Here is a 20,977-nt window from a genome sequence, read left to right on the forward strand (position 1 = left end):
AATCAGTGATAAAACTAATGGAAATAATAACATAAGTCAGCAGGGTAGTACAATATAAAATTAACACAAAAAAACAATAGCCTTCATATACACAAAAGGCAGTGAGAAAACAGAAAACATAACATCCATTCACAATAGCAATATAAAAGGTTAATTAATTATTTAGGAATAAGCTTAATAATAAATGTGTAAATGTATGAGAAACATTTTAAAACACTCCTGAAAGACACAAAAGAACTGAATAAATGGAAATACATTGCCAGTGTTTATATGACAGAATGACTCAACAACATAAAGATGTCACTTAACATCCTCAAGTTAGCAGAAATTTAAGGAAATCCTAATTTAAAAAAAATAGATTTTTTTTATGGAGTTGGATACATTGATATTAAAGTTCAAATAAAAAATATATACTCAGGAATAACCAGGAAAAAAACTGACAAAAGCTACAAAGGGATACTAAATCTACCAGACATTAAAACATAATCTGAAGGACTAGAACTGGACCTCAGAGGAGGAAATGAGAAGATTATATTAAATACTCTAGGGAAAGTCCCCTAATGCCATTTCAAGGAGTTTAGGTGAAATTCTATGGAAAAAGTGGACGATTCAAGAGATTTAAAAGCAGGAGAGTGATGCTGAGCACTGACCATCTGCCAGCTCCATCTATTAACTCAATTAATTTTCACAATTCAATCTCACAACAATTCATCATTATTATCCTCATTTTACTAACAGAAAGAAAACTGAAGCAAAGATATGTAACTTGCCCAAGTCACACAAGTGGCAAGACAGAGACTCCAACCTAGGAGCCCTATACCTCACTGTAAGGTCCAAACAGAATCTTTTAGTACAGTGTGGAGGAAAACCAGAGTGGAGAAGAATGGGGGTATGGAGGCCAGTCAGAAGGCTCACCGTAGTTCAGATAGATGATAAGGGTCTCAATCATTTACCCATAATGTAATCTCATTTTTGCAGGAGTTAAGGCAAAAACTTCCCTTCCAAAATTGAGTTTTCTTTTTAGAATTTAGGATTTAAGTGACATGATAGAAAAGAAAAGAGTGCTGTACTGAAACTTGTGGAGCTTACAGCTCTAAATGTCACTTTCCCTAGTGAGGAAACTGGCAATCTTAGTGAATTTCAGGGAGATGAAGCAGCAGGGAAATGTGTTCCTGTTGTTGTCTGTAAAAAAAATAAAAGTAAGCACAATATGTGTAACCAAAAAACAGGATGGGGAGAATGCTTCTGCATAATGAAAGGACAGACTTCAGTTTTCTTTTATGACCAAGTTAGTAATTCACAAGAAGAGAAAACTGCTAAGTACTGAGCATATAACAGGTATTCAGTAAACACTTATGGCATCAAACTTAATAAGTGGAGTTTACTGTCCAATTTTACGATCCTAGAAGTCTTTATTACAGCATTGTTATTGTTTAGTTGCTCAGTCGTATTTGACTCTTTGCAACCCCGTGAATTGTAGCTGGCCAGGTTCCTCTGTCCACGGGATTTCCCAGGCAAGAATACTGGTGTAGGTTGCCATTTCCTTCTCCAAGGGATCTTCCCAACCCAGGAATCAAACCTGCATCTCCTGCACTGGCAGGCAGATTCTTTACCACTGAGCCACCAGGAAAGCCCAGTAGCAGTGGATATTGTGACTTAAAAATGAAATAAAGTAAAAAATGTAAACTTCATAGGGGTGTGTAACATGAAGTGTCAGCTCCCTGCTCTTTCTCTTAGTAAAAAACTGACTGCCATCCTAATGATACTTTGGAAATGCAACTTAAATTGGTCCATTTTGCTAATTACTATCAATTCTGAAAAGGACTAGTGAGAAGTAAGTAGTAACTTCTAGCAATATTATTTCTCCTTTCAAATTTCTAACTCTAACAAACTCATATTTCCAAACCAATAATAACAACAGCAAAACAAGCTTGAATAAAACACTAACGTAAACATGTAAAATGTGGACTATTATTTTATGTATATAATATATATATAATATATATATAAATATATATAATTTATATATTATATAAATTATGTTTATCTTCAGTTCAATAGATTTCATAAGGTTTAACATCATAGCATTTTGTAAAGTTGATCATCCATCTATAATAGCAAAATATTGGTATTACAATAATGTTATTAACTGGGACTCTACTACGAAGAAAATTGTGATGTTTCTTGTGATGAAATTTGTATCTGTGCTACCATGAATAAGAGATTTCTTGACCAAACTTGAAAAAGAAAATTAGGACACTTATTTTAGAAAACAAAGTATATGACTTTAACATATTATCAATATTTGTACTCAAAGATAAATATGCTGTAAACAATCATAATTTGCTCTTTAAAACAAGTGACTCAAGTCTCTAAACATACTTTGTTAGAATTACTCAATGAGCAATTTGTTTTGTATTGACATTGTATGAATCAACCTTTTCTCCATCTCAGACTGGCTTCAGCTCTCCCCATCAAAATATAAGGAAATTAATTTCCAGGGGACTGGGGGTGGGCTGCGGCGGGGAGACTGGAAAGGCAGACGGACAACGAGAGTGAGCCCTTGGCCTCGGCTTAGCTGTGTCTCAGTGCTGCTGCTCCTCTACCTTCCTGAAACATGGAGACCCTGGCACTTCTTCCGTGTCGCTGACACTGCTCTCTGGGACTTCACTAACATCTCCACTGCTTTCGGGTACTTCAGTAAGGTCTTTGTTTGCTCTTTTCATTAAAGGGCTGCCACAATTTTCCAATGTAGAGGTGTTCGTGGGAGTCTCATCAGAATACAGCCTTTTCAGTTCTACTTTTCTTGAGATATACTCTGGGACCTGGCTGGTTACATTTTTACCAGCCTTTGAATTTGAATGTATCGGCTCTGACCTGAGGTATTAATAGAGATTAAATGAATGAACTGTTTACTTTGAAATATATATTTGTATATAACTAAAGGAGCAACATGAAATAACAATGATAACACAGTTTAGGGAATATATTGAAAAAACATCAAACTAATTGTTTGAAAGTTAAGATTCAAATATATGATTATTTAGAAATTCTCTTGCAGATTCAAATTTTTCAGTAAAGCAACCCAAGTGGGCACGAGATAATCTTATAACACAGTAGAAGGGCACAGGTAGGAAAAAAACAAAGTCAAATAAATTACAATACATCTGTATGATAAAATTGTATAGAACCATTAAAAAGCATCTTTCCAAGTCATTATCAGCAATATTAGAAAATGTTCACAATATAATATTTTGTGGGAAAAAAACAGGATACAAAACTACATATGCTATATGAGCCAATCTTGTTTTAAAATGCAAATATATGCAAAATTAAAAGTCTGAAAGAAAATACAGTGGGCCAAACATTAACAGTGGCTATGGTTAGGTGGTAAAAGTGTGGGTGTTTTTCACTTTATTCTTTGTACTTTATTGCATTTTCCTAATTTCCCATAGAAATTTGTTATTTTTAGTATGAAGTAGCCTCCACCAAAACAAAAAAAAAAAACAGTTAAGGGGCAAAAGGGGGAGTTCCCTGGATATCCAGTGGTTAGGACATTACAGTTCACTGCTGTGTCCTAGGTTCAATCCCTGGACAGGGAACTGAGATCCTGCAAGCCATGCAGTGCAGCCAAAATTAAAAAAAAAGAAAAGAGAGAGACAAAAGGGAAAAAAGAAAGAAAGAAAAACAATGGCTGCCTGTCCATATGTCTAAGAAAGAGAGCTCTGGGTAATGAATATAAACCTTCATGTGAAACTTCACACTATATCACTCCTAAAAAACAACCACTGAAAACAGAAATGAGTTTTAGGTAATGACAAAGATAAACCAGACAGTTCTGTTAAATTGTGATCATAAGAGAAAAAAGCAAGTATCTGTGAAAGATGGGTGTTATTTCTATGTTACAGTTAGGTCTTCCTGGAGCTCTTCCTGATTCAGTTAAAATTTCAGATCTTCTAATGTTTTCCTTCTCAGTTGTTTCCTAACTGAATGCCATTGAATTATTGCAGAATAAGGTTGCAATGGCTTTATCCCAACCAATAAGACATTAAAAACACAGCCTTACCTTTTTTCTTTTTGTGAAAGACACAGTGTTTGTGGAGAAGATGCTCTACTTGGCTCATCAGCTAAGGTAGCCAAAATAAAGTTGGCTTCCAATAACATATCATTAATACTTAAAGCCATGGGTCTAAAAAAGGCAAAACCAGAGCAAAAACCACACTCATTTTCTGATGGACACTGGGAAAACATTAGAAAATGATACTTAATTTTGGAGTAAAAAGAAACAGTAAAAGTAGAAGTCTTATTTGTTTTTTTCACAAATTGAGATAGTCCTTAGAGCTAAAAGAGCCCTTAAAAATCATCACATCCAATTTTATAAGACACATTTATCCTAACCCAATCTCTTTGACATTTTAGTTCTGAAATATAACATACTATAGTTTCATAGAGATTTAACTTGTTTAAGCCATATACAATTTTCTAATTAGGCAATTTATTCAGTATATCAAGTTTATAAATGTTTTCACTCTGCAGAATAATGTATCTTTCTAAACCAAGTCACCAATCAAAAGAACACCAGGTTATAACATCTTTCAAAGTTTTAGTTTGAGAAGTGTTGCCAGTAAAGTTAAGGAATTCCTGAGGTGTGAATTAATTTCAACGTGACTCAAAGGGTTTTATTTACTAGTATACGACAAAAGAAAAAGAAATAAACTCAAAAATTTTCCAAAGACCTACTTCCCAGGAAAGTCAAAATGAATGGCTATAGGAGCATGTATAGCTTCTGAAAATATCAGCACTCCCTGAAAGGAAAAGAAGGGAAAAAAAATATGAAATCTTTATTAAAAACTGCCACTGATAATTCTAATTGGACACTACTTTTGGTTTTACCTTCAGTTCTTTGAAGCAAAATGTTATTTCAGTGTCAATTCCAACTTGAAAGAAGTCAAACTCATCTGGACCAATAAACATCTCACTGTATACAGAATTGGTCAGGTCTGTTCAAGAGGAAAATAAAGAATAACATCAATTCCGTAGGTATTTGTGAAATTTTAATAAGAAAATATAGTCAGGGACTTCCCTGGTGGTCCAGTGGCTAAGACTCCTTACTCCTAATGCAGGGGGCTGGGGTTCAATACCTGGTCAGGGAACTAGATCCCACATTTCATAACTGAGAGTTCCCCTGCTGCAACTAAAGATCCCACACAGTGCAACAAAAATGGAAGATCCTGCAATTAAGACCCAGTGCAGCCAAATAAATAAATATTTTTTTAAAAAGAAAAGTAAATATAACCATAAATTGTAGGTTAAAAATAGCCACAAGTTCTTTGACATTTCTTCATTGAGTGGTAGGGTCTATATCTGTGTCCCTTCCCCTTGGGGTGAGTGGGCTTTCTGTCTACTCTCACTAATAGTATGTGGTGGAGTGATCTAGTGCTAGTTTCTGGTGTGGGCCCAGGCATTAAGAGACTGCTACCTCACTTCCTCTATCCCACAAGCTGGGAGGGGTGGCCAAAAAATTAAAAAATGGAAAGTAAAAAATCAACTTCACAGAATGGGAGAAAATATTTGAAATCATATATATGATAAGGGGGGCTTCCCAGGTGGTGCTAGTAGTAAAGAACCTGCCTACCAATGCAGGAGACATAAGAGACACGGGTTTGATCCCTAGCTTGGGAAGATCCCCTGGAGGAGGGCGCAGCAATCCACTCTAGTATTCTTGCTGGGAGAAGCCCACGGACAGAGGAGCCTGGCAGGCGCTGGTCCATAGAGTCTCACAGAGTCGACTGAAGCAACTTAGCACAGCACAGCACATATGATAAGGGACTAGTATTCAGAACAATAAAGACAAATAACTCAAGTGAAAAACAAACAAGGGATATGAACAGACATTTCTCCAAAGAAAATATACAAATAAACAATAAGCACACACAAAAAGATACTCAACATCATTAGTTACTAGGGGAATGAAAATCTAAAGCACAATGAGACAACACTTCATACCCACTAGGATGGCTATAATCCAAAAGACAGACAATAACAGGTGAATTTTGTTCTCTAATATTTTATTAAAATGTCATGTGCATTTTTAAAATGAAAATATGATCATACTATGCATACCATTTTATAATCTATTCAATAATATATCCTGGCTATATTTCCACGTCAATAATTGAAAGTTGCTCGGTTGTGTCCCACTCTTTGTGACCCCATAGACTGTACAGTCCATGGAATTCTCCAGGCCAGAATACTGGAGTGGGTAGCCTTTCCTTTCTTCAGGGGATCTTCCCAACCTAGGAATCAAACTAGAGTCTCCTGCATTGCAGGCGGATTCTTTACCAACTGAGCTATGAGGGAAGCTCAGTGCCTTATGTCAATAAGTACATTTTCCAAATTATTTGTGTGTGTTGGTGTTTTGTGTTTTCCTCTACAATATTAACTTCAATAAACATCTTTGATATACATACCCAGAGAGAAAGAAATGTATATATACACACAAACAAGACTATTATTTTTTTTTTTTTTTGCTGTGCAGTGTGGCTTGCAGGATCTTAGTTCCCCAACCAGGGACTGAACCCAGGCCCATGACAGTAAAGGCCTGGAATCCTGCTAGGCCACCAGGGAACTCCCAAGACTACTTTTAATAATAGCTTCACTGTATTTCACCAATTAAACCAATCTCCTGTTCTCAGATCTAAGATATAGAAAAGTGTTTTTATATATTAAGTGCTTTTCTCCAGATAGGGGGATTCCAGGTGACTTCATTAGTGCTTTTTGTGTGTTTTTAATTTTCTTCAATGGACATGAATTATTTAAGTGTAAGAACAAAGGAGAAATAGTATTTATATTTTAAAAGGACCAAACAATACCTTACAAATACCTTCCTCTCAATCAAGAAGGCTCATGTCACGACTTGTGGTTGCTATGCGGGAGGGGGAGGGCAAGGGAGGGTTGGATTGGGAGTTTGGGATTAGCAGATGCAAACTATTAGATGTAAAATGGATAAGCATGTCCTACTGTACAGCACAGGTAACTATATTCAATATCCTACAATAAACCATGATGGAAAAGAATACAAAAAAAGAATACTTAAAAAAATAAGAAAAGAAGGCTCATGTCACTCCCAGTGTGCTGGCATAGAGTAGGTTCAATAATAAAATTAAACTGAGTCCCGAGTCAATCATAACTATAACCACTCATTAGAAAGCTGCTCACAAGGGATAGCGTCTCCTGGTTACTAAATGGCCATCTTTATTCAGAGATGGCATTATGAATATAAAACAGACCTTCTCACTAGCCACGCATATATTTTCCAGATCATGCACTTCTAAGTGCCAAAAAAGAATACTAGATGAGACTTGAGAGAAGCAATAAGAGCATGGTGGTAACAAGCCTAAGCCCTGGAACCTGACAGCCTCTATTCAGATCACAATCCACATATTAACTGTGTGACAGCAGCAAGTCACTTAGTTTCTCTGTGCTTCATATTGTTCATATGGAAAATGAGGATACTAACAGTAGCTACATCATAGAGTTGCTGCAAAGATCAAATGGATTCACATTTAGAACAGCATCTGGCACAAACTAAACACTACAAAGTCATGTGACCCACCTTAAGCCCTAGTTATACTAGTTTTTCACTTTCAAATACTGTTTCTACCTTAATATTCTTTCTTTACTGCTATCACCCCCCAAATTATCCAACATCAAAGAATCTCAAACAGCTTATGCCAAAAATACCTTAGTAAATTTCCTTAATAGCAAAACTCCAGATTTAATCATGCCATAGTGTCTCCATTACATCTGGATAGCTCTTAGAAGAGTGAACTAAAGAAATATTCACATTTTCTGCCCTATCTATTTGCCATCTGGAATATGCTACATTTCTAACTTAAAGTTAATTTTCCTTTTTATGTGGTCAAAGATCATCTCCATTGGATGGCTGGCCTCTTCCCTTCCTTTATGCTAAATACAAAGGATAAGAAAAGGACCTTAAAATTTCAACTGAAAAAATATTTTTCTCAGTAACCATCCTCCTAATTTTAAAACAATTTGAATTTCAAAGCCAGGTATTTTAATTACTGGTTGACAAATTTCTTTGGTCTCTTGAAAATTTTTCTATATTTTACTTTTACTGTCTTTTAGTCAAGAATAAATATTATGTCAGTAATATTTACTGTATAACCATAGAATAATCAGGAAAGCCAGGAAGTAATATTCCATCAAAGCACAGTGACAGATATAATCCTTACCCATTGATTCCTCATTAGAACTCTTAATGCAAACCTTCAGCGGAGTAACAGCAAGAGTAACTTCCTCTTGACTCGATGTAAAAAGAACAATTGCCTCAGCAAGCACCCTACAAAATGCAATGAACAATATTACACTATTTGAAGAAGAAACAGAAAAAAATTATCTTCTGAAACGGAACTCAAATCTTGAATCTGAAAATAAATAGGTGAATCTACCCAAAAGACTATCTCTATTCTTCTACATGACCTGCTATATTTTTTGCATATCTCAAAATTACACCATTGGAAATTCCAAGGTGTTCCAGTGGTTAAGACTCATGCTTTCACTGCCGGGGCCTGGGTTCAATCTCTGGTCCAGGTTGTCCTGACATCCCAAATGCCCTTTCATCTTGGGTTCCCTTTTTAAAAACACCTTCACTGAGATACAATTCATATTCTACACAATTCTCAGATTTAAAGCTATATGGTTTGCACTACCCTAAGGACTAACGATGTTGATCATCTTTTCATATGCTTGTTGGCCATTTGCGTATATTCTTCGGAAAAATATCCATTCAAATCCTTTGCCCACTTTTTTTTAGTTAGGTTATTTATCTTTTTATTATTGAATTAAAATTTCTGGCTTATTTTTTAAATCGAAGTCAGGTTAGATAAAAATGAGATTCTTAGAATTTTTGTAACGTTCGTGTTAACCTGACGCTAGATTTTAGATTAGCAGTGTTTCTCAATGCCAAAATGTCAGGAACACCTACCAAATTAATCTGGGAACTTTTCCAGTGTTAAGGGAGAGGTGTTGTACAAGATATCAAACAAGCTGATACAAAAAATGACAACATGAATGTGCAATTCAAAAATGAAAAATACAAACTTCTAATAAATGTAAAAAGATGCTCAAGGCAGACATAGTAAAGAACTAAAATGCGGACTTCCCTGGTAGCACAGTAGAAAAGAACCTGCCTGCCAACGCAGGGGACACAGGTTCGATTCCTGGTCCGGGAAGATTCCACATGCCTCGGAGCAACTAAGACTTGGTGCCACAACTACTGAGCCCACACTTCAGAGCCTGAGCTCTGCAACAAGAGAAGCCACAACAGTGAGAAGCCTGAGCACCACAACCAGAGAAAGCCCTTGCACAGCAACAAAGATCCAGTGCAACCAGAAATAAATAAAATTATTAAAAAAAAAAAAGAAGAACTAAAATGCCATTTTCTACCCAACAGGTTGGCAAAATTTTTGAAGATTAATCATAATCCTTAACTTGGAAGGATTCTCCTATACTTTTGGTAGGAATGTAAATTGGCACAAACTTTTCAGATAGCAATTGGCTAGTCCATATGTATGCAAATTTAAAATTTATTTAAGCCTTTGACCCAGCAGTTTCACTTCCAGGACTCAATATGTGTTGGGGCTTCCCAGGTGGCTCAGTGGTAAAGAATCTGCTATTAATCCAAGAGATGTGAGTTCAATCCCTAGGTCAACAAGATCCACTGGAGAAGGAAATGATACCCCACTGCAAAATTCTTGCCTGGAAAATCCCATGGACAGAGGAGCCTGGAGGGCTACAGTCCAAGGGATTGCAAAAGAATTGGACACAGCTTAGCAACTAAACAACAAAGTATGTGATACAATTTTGAAAGAGAGAAAGCTATCCATAGATATAGGGAGAGGGAAAGTTATAGACAAACTGACTATAAATAGAAGAGGTAAAAAGATATACACCAAACTGTTAATAGATGTTATGCCTGCCAAGTGCGATATATGGGGTAAATAGAGGAGAAAGACTTTCATTTTTCATCTTTGCACTTCTCTATAAATTTTAGATGCATTACAAGGAGTATTTCTGTTGTAATTTAAAAAACAGTAAGGGTAAAAATAAATAAAGAAAATAAAAAACAGTAAAGGTAAAACATCTTTTGGCTTACAAAATAATAAATGTTTAATGCTATGGTTTAACTGAAAAATTGAGTTCTCCCTCACTGACAAATACATCTCACTCATTCTCTAGGAAAAAACAAACAGGGATAAAATCAATCACATAAAAGCTGTTAAGATCTCCTCGTGCTGTGTGTTTTAAGACACACAGTGTCTTATAAAAGCACCATACGAATGCAAAGTGTTATCAGATAATATATTTTTCTCTTAATATCACTTGACGTAGAAAGCCACTGATGGGATATTTCTAGAACTTTCTTGGCCAATAAATTATTATTTCTACCATTAGGCAGTTATTATCTACTATTATCTTTCTTCAGGTTTCCTCTTGATCCTGTAGGTGATTTCTTCAAGTCTAATGTTAGCTTTAAAAAATGTAATTGATTTAAAAGTTCTAGGGCATTAATTCTTTACTCTGTGACCATACTATATTAAGGAAAAAAACAACAGAGAGCTCATTACCTTGGTTGAATCACTAGTGTATTAGCACACATACTCTCTTGAAAAATAACTTGCAAAGGCTGACTTTCTTGAAAACACACATTATGAATCTTTTTAATACCTTAAAAATAGTAAAACAATCCGTTAATAATTTTAAGCGTAAAATTAAAAAAATTTAAAGACTTACACTTTAAGTTCAGATTAAAATAATAAAATTAAAGTAATATTTAATATCTAGCAGGTGCACATAAGTTACAAGAAACACTAACCCTAAATGAATGTGTTTATCGCCCCCTAGTGGACACTATGTAACATGTCACACCCTCCAAACAATTAGGCAGTAGAGTTCCCACGTTCTTTTGAAATATGGGTAATTTCTTAAATTGTGTGTAAAATAGTAATTGCCCACTACCAATCAGGTATCTATGACCTCTTTCAGAATTTTTCAACCAAGGTTGATATTTCTGGATGGGACCTTTGAAAATAAAACCAGAGCACTGAATCGGTGTGTTCTTTCCCTCTGAGAGGATGAAAGGAGTGGGGAGCAGTAATGGCTATGGTCCAGTGTACCCACAACTACAGTATACATTGCACAGACATTATCTCTGATCCTCTCTATATCTCTATGGGGTAGGTACTTAATCTCAGAAGAGGAAACTATAGCTTGAGCTTGGTTAAATTAGTTCAAAGTTAAGCTGTTTTAGTAAGTATAGTCAGAATTTGAATTTAAGTTTATCTTTTTTTTTTTTTCCTGAATCTAAGTTTGAACATAGAGCCCATGTAATAAAATCCAGGTAGGCTACAACTTTCTACAGCATAATAATGTTACAACGAGATTCAAAAGGATTCATTCTAAATAGCATTTTTCAACTCATTTTTTAAACCGAATTAATAACAGCAATATTTATTATTTTCACAAATATTTACTGAGCAGTTACTGTCTGTCAGGCTTATCAATTAGTTTTTAATGATCATCAAAAATACAGTGACTCAAAATAACAAGCATTTGTTATTTTTCACAATTCAGTTAAGTGGCTCCTCTGGTTTGGGCTGGCTTCACAGTGGCTGGATCGTTTTGAATGGCCTCACTTTCATATCCGAGGCCTCACAGTTGGGACACTGGGACAGTCTGGGTGGCTGGGGCCTCACACCGCGTGGTCTCCAATCTTTCAGGTGTCTACACAGGCTATGCTTATTCTCATGTTGATGGAAATGTTCTTAGTTAAACAACGGAAGCTGACGGGCCTCTTGAGGCCTAGGCTTGGAACTCACACAACATCAATTCTAGTGCATTCTACTGATATCAAAGCAAGTCCAAGGCCAGCTGAGATTTGAAGTGGGGAAACAGACTTCAGCTTTTGAAGGGAAGGCCTGCAGATAATTTATGAGTTTGTTTTTTTTTCTGTAATCTACCACACTAGAGACGATTTGGGAGCTATGGACCAGTGAAGAACAACTTGGACAAAAATCACAAACCTTACGTTCTAGTAAAGAGAGGCACACAATAAGAAAATAAGTATTAATGAAACAATTGGTATATCACATAATGGGCTTCCCAGGTGGCGCTAGCAGTAAAGAACCTGCCTGCCAATGCAGGAGAGAGACACGGGTTCGATCCCTGGGTTGGGAAGATCCCTTGGAGGAGAAGTCATGGCAACCCACTCCAATATTCTTCCCTGGAGAATTCCATGCACAGAGGAGCCTGGCGGGCTACAATCCACAGGGTCGCACAGAGTCAGACACGACTGAAGCGACTTAGCATGCATGCACACATGTCACAAAGTGGTAAGTACACAGGAATTTTTTTTTTTAAATAGCAGAAAGGGAGCTGGGAGTGCCAGTGGTGGGGGTAGTAATTTTAAATAGGGAGTTCAAGGAAGACCTCATGGAAAAGATGCCATTTGAGCAAAGACTGAAGGAGGTCTTCAAAAGATCAAACTATGCGCTGTCTGGAGAGGGAGCTTGCTAGGCAGAGGGGACAGCCCAGCCCTTGAGGAGAAAGCATGCCTGGGACTCCTAGATCATGTTGGACCTCACAGGCCACTGTATGATCTTCAGCTTCTATCTTGGGTACAACAGTGACCTTTTTGCTGGAGTGACATAATCTGACCTGTTTTAAAGGTATTATTGTGGCTGCTATTTTGGAAAGACATGAAGCTCAAAAGTTGGTATATCTTACTTATTTTAAAAAATATTTTTAAGTTACTTTTAGATGGATATATAATAGAAGACAATAGATGTGTAAGGCATACATTTAACAACTATCAAAAATAGACAATGAAAATTAGTCACCCTCCACCTCTGACTCCTGCCACCCCAGTATCTTTTTCAGAGGTAACTACTGTCACCAGTTTCTTAGGTATTCTCCAGAAACAGTCCATGTATATACAAGCACAATCATACCTCTGTAACAAATATCTGACTCAGGTGAATATTGTATTGGTATTACCAAGGATGTCCAAGTTGAGAGATGCCTTATTTCTTTGTCACCCCTGAGGCTCTTTTTCTTGCTGCTTGCTTCCTTCCCCTTTTTCGTTAACACAAACAAGACACTCTCAGTTTAGACCTTTGATCACACTGCTTCCTCATAGTAGAATGCCCTCCCATTTCTGACCATTGGAAATGTACCCAGATGTGAAGCCAGCACCTACAAAACCTTTCCTCTTCACCTTTTCTCTCTCAAGTACATTCACTGTACCCTTTTAAAAGCAACTTGGTGGAGAAGGAAATGGCAACCCACTCCAGTATTCTTGCCTGGAGAAGCCCATGGATGGAGGAGCCTGGTAGGCTACAGTCCACGGGGTTGCAAAGAGTCGGGCACGACTAAGCGACTTCACTTTCACTTTAATGAAAGTACATTTAAAAATAAATAAATAAAAATAAGAGCAACTTGGCTGGGGGCTTCCCTGGTGGTCCAGTGGCTAAGGACCACTGCCAATGCAGGGGACACAGGTTCAACCCCTGGTCAGGAAGATCCCACAGGCCGTGGGATAGCTGAGCCCGTGCTCCACAGCTGCTGAGCCTGCGCTCTATCCAGAGCCCTTGAGCTGCAACTGAGCCCTCGTGCTGTGACTACTGAAGCCCACACACCTAGAGCCTGTGCTCTGCAACAAGAGAAGCCATCACGAGAAGCCCGTGACCCACAACCAGAGAGTAGCTCCTGCTTGCTGCACTTAGAGAAAACCCATGCAGCAATGAAGACCCAGCGTGGCCAAAAATAAATAAATAAATCTTAAAAAAAATAAAGTAACTTGGCTTGATGTACTTCTTCATTGCAATTTTTTCTAACCTTCTAGTTTAATAATTTTCTGTGATAGAATGCAAATGGGATAAAAATTTAAAGTCCTGTTTACTCTGTGTCATTTATTGACTTTTTCTAGTGCTGCACAAAGTACTGGACTATAATGAGACAAGGAATTTTCACCAGAATTTCTTCCTTCATTAAGAAAGTCTTATTATTGAAACCACAATGAAAACAAAACAGCTGAACTAAATAGAATGCTTAGTAGTGTTGACTTAAATTCTGGCCTAAATTTCTTATCTTCTCACAGACCAGTAACAAACAGTCTGAGGTCTAGCCGCCAGTCCGTGGACCACTTGATAGCACTGGTCTGTACCATCTGCTCCCAGCAATGGGATACCTGATGCTATGATAGAATTCTGCTTGCTATTTCGTAGCTCAATCTGCAACTTCTTTCAGTGGCTCCAGAGAACTCTCTCAGACCTGAAGAGGCACAGCTAAGGAGTAAGCTTTATTTTGGAGATGTTCCATTTGTGGAGTTTGGAATTTCAGAGGTTAGTGATAGTTCAAAAATCTTACAAGGGATACTCCTAATCCCTTTACATTCACTGTTACCGAAGTTTAGTCATGAGTACATCTGTAAATGACCTTTCAAAAAATCTTAAAACCCTGAAGTGGGGATCCTGCCCTCTTGACACACGTCATTAATATACATGTACAAATCAGGGTTTTATTTTCACTCAAATAGCCAGTGCCCCCCTCTCAGGGAGTCCCCTCTCCGTTGAAGACCTGTTTTCTTGATCAGAACAGAACTTAGCACCAGGTGCTTTGGATCAGCAGGGCATGTTCTTCAGGGACAACTCACCAACTCATTTTTAGCTACTCTGGGACTTGCGCAAATGAAAATACAGAGAGTTCATAGAATTATTATTAGGCAGGTGAATATTTCATATGAATCTTGGCTCTTGATGACATAAATCATCTTTTTTCTATTAATAGATGCTAAATACTCTAAGAAATCACCATTCTGGGAACTACTTGTGGTTAGATTCAGAGAAATTAGTCTTTTTTAGTGGTTCATATTTTCACAGCTGTTTTCTATCAATGAAGACAGCCAAATTTACTTCACTGTCCTTAATTTCTTCCCAAATTCCAAATATGTATTTCTAACAATTTATTGGATATCTCTGCCTAGGTGATTTTTCTCAACTAAAAACTAAATTTGCACACTGTTTCCCCGCCAGATTATAGAAATAAAATTGCAAGCATAATTTCCTGAGTACAGACAGTTTTGGAAAATATAAGTATTAATATTTACCCAAATTACTATATTAGCATCTATTGCCTTTGTTCCCCTCCCTTCCTGAGCCATCCTTCCCTGTTGTGTAGCCGCCATGAGGTTTGGGAGGCACCAGCTTCACTTCAAGCCTCACTTGTGGGCCCTCATTGGTATAAATCAATTGATGTAATCTTATCTCCCTTGTGATTGAATTTGGTCCAGATATGGCAATAAGCCAAGGCAATTAGAGAATGGAATTCCCGTGGCCCCCCAGGATTAGTTTAGGTTGGTCCAATCAGAGCCAAGCCAAACTTTTGTTCAATGCATGTATGAGGTATGACTCTCACTCCTCTTGGATATAAAAGAGCAAGTATGTGGCCCCAACAGCTGCTGCTAGAAGTCACCTTATTATTAAAAGTTTATAAGAGAAGTTGGACTTAGTATAAATCACATGGAAAAATGTAGAGCTGAGAGAATTTTAAAAGGAAGGAGAAGGAGAAGCAGCTGCTGCAGCCTGGATCAAACCACTCCTCTGATCTAATTTCGAACTTTTAGCTTATATGAACCAACATTCCTCTTTACCGTTTAAGTCAGTTTGAGTTGGATTTTCTGGGTGTTTTTCCTTTCTTTCTGTTACTTGTAACTTAGAGCATCCTAACTCGTACAATTTCCCAACAAAAGCTATTAAAAATCTACCAATCACAAATATGTATTGGACACTAATCAAGTCACTTGAGACATACTTAAGAAACTGAAAACTTAGTACTAGTGATACCTCTTAGAAACTATGCCAGGTATTTCTTTAAACATTGCAGAGCTATAACTTCCTATAACTCACTGAATCTTCACAAAAACCCTAGAAGGCTTGTATTACTATTGTCCCCATTTTACATAAGGTAAACTGAGGCACAAAGTAAAATAATTTGTCCAGTGTCTCAGCAAGGAAGCAGCAGTGCAGGGTTCCACCCCGGGCCTTGGGGCCTCCAGACGCCATGCTCCTTATTATCATACTATATATATTTAACTCCGTAAAATCCTATATGACTACAACATTTGAATATCTACCTTGCAAGGCTGGGAGGCAGGAAATCTCTTTGGTGTATCAGAGAGAATGAATGAAGGTCTTGGCTCCTACAGTTGAGGGGCTGGACTCAGAGCACTTCTAATACAAGTAGGCATTATTCTTTTTCTGCTCTTTGCAAGGAACACTGTTACCAAAGCACGCTTACAGAATATCATCCAGCAGTTAGTTAATTTTAGAATAATCAATTGTGAGAGTTCAAATGAACATTTAAATATTGGTCTGGGGACTTCAGTGGTAATCCAGTGGTTAAGACTCCATGCTCCCAATGTAGGGAGCATGGGCTTGATCCTTGGTTGGGGAAATAAGATCCTATATGGCAAAAAAAAAAAAAGAAAAAAACCAACTGGTCTGTATGTAAGTGTATGCATAGCCTGTGCCACTGACAAGCCAAAAAAAGAAAGAATTAATACCAGTCATCTCACAATACTTCTACAGAGAAAAGTACAATAATATTTACAACCTCCCTACCATAGACTACACAAATTCAAAGCAATGTTGCAGTGTGAATATTCTAACCGTGAACAATAGTAACAAAAAATGCACATACTTTAAACTAGATTTAACTATACCTACCATGTCGGCAGAAGAACTGAATAACTACTTTGCACTTATCAGATCTGGTAAATATTTTGCACTTCTCCACATTTTTCTCTAGGGAATTCAGACATCTAAAGATGGGCAGAATTGACTGTAACGCAAACACATTAGAGAACAGCACATACTTAACATGGTTGCTTGGTTACTTTTAAAAAATCTAACGAGAGTATTTATATTCTTAAATGAACTGACCTGTCTTGTACGCAATTTAAACCAAGTATTAAGATCAGGATAGGTGTTATACCCTATATATCGAGCATTTCTACAACACAAGAGGAAATCAGGCCCTCTTATACTTACCTTCATTCCCAATCTGCAATTTAAATTCAATATTATGTCAGTATCATTCATTTTCACTGAGGTTGACCATTGATAATGTTGAAAAAACACAGGAGAGAAGAGGACACATCCATATGCTGACCGACAAGAATTCACAGATCTTAAAGCAAGCTAGAAAAACAAAATAACAGTCATACAGGAAAACAAATCAGGTTTCTTTAATGATTAATTAAAAAAAATCTAATATGTTTATCATGTCATTGAAATGCATTCAAGTAAGCTATGGGATGTTAACTGCATTATATGGACCACATTATACATATGAATTATAATACTGATATAATATGAACTGCATTATACAGTGTGTTCTTAAAAAATTATTTATCTTTTTTTGGCTGTGCTGGGTCTTCATTGCTGCATGGGCTTTTCTCTAGTTGCGGCAAGCGGGGGCTACTCTCTAGTTGTGGTGCATGGACTTCTTAACGTGGTGGCTTCTCTTGTTGCGAACCATGGGCTCTAGGGAGCATGGGCTTCAGCAGTTGTAGCACTTGGACTCAGTAGTTGTGGCTTCCGGGCCTCAAGGCACAGGCTCAATAGTTATGACACAGGGGCTTAGCTGCTCCACAGCATTTGGAATCTTCTCAGGTCAGGGATCAAAACGGTGTCTCCTGCATTGGCAGGTGGATTGTTTACCACTGAGCCTCCAGAGAAGCCCCTTTAGAGTGTGTTTGTAATTTGCATATGTATACACATATGTGTCCATATCTATACTAGACTTATAGGTTTTAAGACTAAAATCCTGCATGTTGAATTTGTATTTTTTGTTTTGCTAACAAGAACATATTTTTAATTGCACAAATGTAATTGCTCACAGGCACCTTATTACAAAGTGATCAAAGGCAATAATACGAAAGGAAGTAAAAAGACTGCAGCAAAATGGCAGTCTTACCTTGTCTAAGGTAAGAAATTGTTAGTCAGTCAACCATTAATACTTCCACTTGGGAATGCAGGCCCCAAACTAGCAGATCTTCTGAGTTTTCAAGAGAAGCAAGAAATTCAGATTTTTATGTGGACTCTCTCAACTACTGTTAGAAAATTATTTCAATTTTTTAAAATTGGAGGATAACTGCATTACAATATTGTATTAGTTTCTGCTGTATAACAATGTGAACCAGCTATAAGTATACATATTGCCTTCCTTCTTGAGCCTCCCTCCCACTCCCCCATCTCACTCCTCTAGGTCATCACAGAGCACCAAATCACACTCCCTGTGTTATATTTCAATTTTTAAAAAAACAGTATAGGCCCCACAAAACATTTCTGCAAGTCATATCTAGCCTCTTGACCACCAGGTTGTGATTCTGGCTTAAATCAATTGTGTATGATTTTTTTTAAGTTTACCATGCTCTAAATGTATTCAGATATGTAAAATACAAATCAACAGTGGAAGGGATAATTACAGTTTCTGGATTTCCAAGTTAACATTCAATCTGGACTGGGATCTTTAAACATCATCTTTTGCCCTTACTTGATAGTCTATGAGCTAAATTTCTTACTTACACCTTTTTCAGAGGGGTCTAGCCACAGCTCATCACTAATTCGTGAGAGAGCTTGGATTGCTTTCCCAAATACTATGGAGAAAAAGAAAGATGCTGTTTACATTCTTTCAAACAATAAAAATAAACCATGGAACTACTTCAGCATTCACAGGACTCAGGATAAATTCACAAAGAACAGTGTTTTATAGACTAATGCTACAAACTGCTTTAAGAAATACAGTATAATGGCCTTGGCAAAATTCCAGACACATAATAAGTGCTCAATAAATTCACAGATTGGGTGTGTGAAATAATAAAATGCAACAAAATCCTTTCTTTCTAGATGTTAAAAATGTTGCACGGAACTATTGTGGTAGCTAATGTCCATACTAAAGCATTTTTAAACTTGGTTTAAATGTATATCCCTTACTCCAAAAAAAAAACCAAACTGTGAAAACAGAGCATATAGAAAATGGTTCAAAGGGTTTTCATAACTGCACAGGTGGCAAAGTCAAAACAAGTTATGAGAGAGAAATTAGAGGCATTCAAGATATATCTCTGATACTTGAGCATGCATCATGCCAGATCTCGCCAGAAAACACAGTTAGATGCCCTGTCATAAAGAGTAGCTAGGCCTGGATGAAATACTGGTCTGATTTGGTATGACACCATTAGTGTTCTTAAAAATTACGAATAAGTAAAAAAAAAAAAATATGGCAAACAGATATGGGATACTATGCTTCAATAAAAAAGGATGGCCATATCAATTCATGGAAAAGTAGAAAAAAAGGAAAAATAATTCTAGAATGTAAAATCATATTATGCTTAAGAATCAGAGTTGGGAGCATCATACTATGATTGATCCAGTGGTTAGGACTCTGCACTAAGATCCCACAAGCCACATGGCATGCTAAGAAAGAGAGGGGGGAGAAAAGAATCAGAACTGGAGGTGCGGGCCTCAAACTCAGAACATAGGATGACTAGGGGAAAAAAAAAAAGTGGCCCTTTTTTAATACTTCACATTTACCACTCTTTCCCGGAGCTAGCTAATGAAGACTTTTTGTTCATTCAGTTAATATTCACTGAGCCCCTAGCAGGTTCCAAGAGTATAAGCCAAGGCAATGGGGGTATAGCAATGAACAAGACAGGTTTACAGTTCCCACCCTCACAGTGCTTAGGTTCTGGAGAAAAAACAAAATTAAACAATCATACAAATTATCACTTACTGAGAACAAGGTACACACTGCAAAAGAGAACTTTCTAGAACTCTGAAAACATGCAACAATGCGGATCTCTTTATTTCCTTTCCTGCTCATTAATATTTTTCCATAGATGCCCTCAACATAGCGGGAGCCAGCTGAGACACAAATGCCTTTCAATGATCATTTTCAGATTATGATCTGTAGAAAACCATTACTTTTCTAAACAGAGACTTTCTGGAGTAACTTACATGTTTAAAGGACCATTTATAATAAGGATTAGTTCTTGTACATTACAATTTGTTACTGAGCTCTTTACCCGCATTTCATTCCTACAACAAATACTAAGCTTTGGGCAGTGGCAGTATCGTAGCCAATGAGGTTTATCCGAGGCGCGATTATCGCTAATTGAAACTACAACAAATACTGTAATGAAGATGCTGTTATTATTCTCGTTTCACAGATGAGGAAACTGAGCCCTGAAGGGATTCAATGGCTTGTCCCAGGTCATACATTTAAAAATGTTAGAATTTGGAATAAAAACGAGGTTTATGTTTTTCTTATCGCGCTAAAATACTTTTAACTGTCCAAGGGTTATTTTTCCCAATTTCCCACACATTCCTTATCACCCCGAGTTTGAAGCCTACCCTTCCACTACCTGTCCCGGTGGTTCAACTTCATTTCATGGACATCTACGAATATAAATAATACGCATAAATAAAAGTCAATGAGCCTTCATTTGCTCCTCAGAAGTTAACAAGACCCTGGGTGAGTGGATGCTGGCTATGGCCAGGTCTTATGTCCCTTAGGCATAAAGACAAAGGTCAAGAAATGAGACGCCGGTGGAAACGTCCCCACGCCCACAAATCCTAAGCTTTCCCATTTTTACACAGGAAGGCAGAAAAGGCCTCTGCACCTTTCACCTGACTGCCGCTCATCACACATTTCAGCATGGCTGCAATTCCTAAAAAGTCAAGTCACACAGGACGCCTCACACCGAGGGCCCCAGATGTTGCCCGGATGTTGCCCGCGCTTCGAAACTTCGCGATTTTGCCCCCACCCCATTTGCCAAAGAACAGCTTCGCTTTACGGCGGATAAGGGCCCGCGCGGGCCCCCGTAGAATGGTCTCTT

General features: G+C 37.3%; 1 protein-coding gene and 1 pseudogene across 1 annotated transcript; one reads left to right on the top strand and one right to left on the bottom strand.

Annotated features, from left to right (window-relative positions):
* Positions 1-2,551: 2,551 nt before the first annotated feature.
* On the bottom strand, positions 2,552-20,939 carry RAD9B (RAD9 checkpoint clamp component B). Its single transcript, XM_065905020.1, has 10 exons — positions 20,762-20,939; positions 18,669-18,739; positions 17,130-17,279; positions 16,806-16,920; positions 10,650-10,749; positions 8,256-8,362; positions 4,894-5,000; positions 4,741-4,805; positions 4,067-4,189; positions 2,552-2,877 (listed from the first exon to the last, which is right to left on the bottom strand). Exons 1-10 carry the CDS (start codon positions 20,796-20,798, stop codon positions 2,586-2,588), a joined length of 1,167 nt encoding a protein of 388 aa, XP_065761092.1. The 5' UTR covers positions 20,799-20,939; the 3' UTR covers positions 2,552-2,585.
* Positions 20,193-20,313, top strand: LOC136146222 (U4 spliceosomal RNA; annotated as a pseudogene).
* Positions 20,940-20,977: the final 38 nt, after the last annotated feature.

The sequence above is a fragment of the Muntiacus reevesi genome, chromosome 13, assembly GCF_963930625.1.
Source record: "Muntiacus reevesi chromosome 13, mMunRee1.1, whole genome shotgun sequence".
NCBI lineage: Eukaryota > Metazoa > Chordata > Mammalia > Artiodactyla > Cervidae > Muntiacus > Muntiacus reevesi.

Coding starts and splice junctions, on each gene's coding strand:
- RAD9B (XM_065905020.1), bottom strand. CDS start 20,798: ATGCTGAAATGTGTGATGAGCGGCAGTCAGGTGAAAG. Junction 16,921..17,129: donor ATTGCAGATTGGGAATGAAG/GTAAGTATAAGA, acceptor TTTGCGTTACAG/TCAATTCTGCCCATCTTTAG. Junction 10,750..16,805: donor TCAGTTCTTCTGCCGACATG/GTAGGTATAGTT, acceptor ACTATTTTTAAG/GTATTAAAAAGATTCATAAT.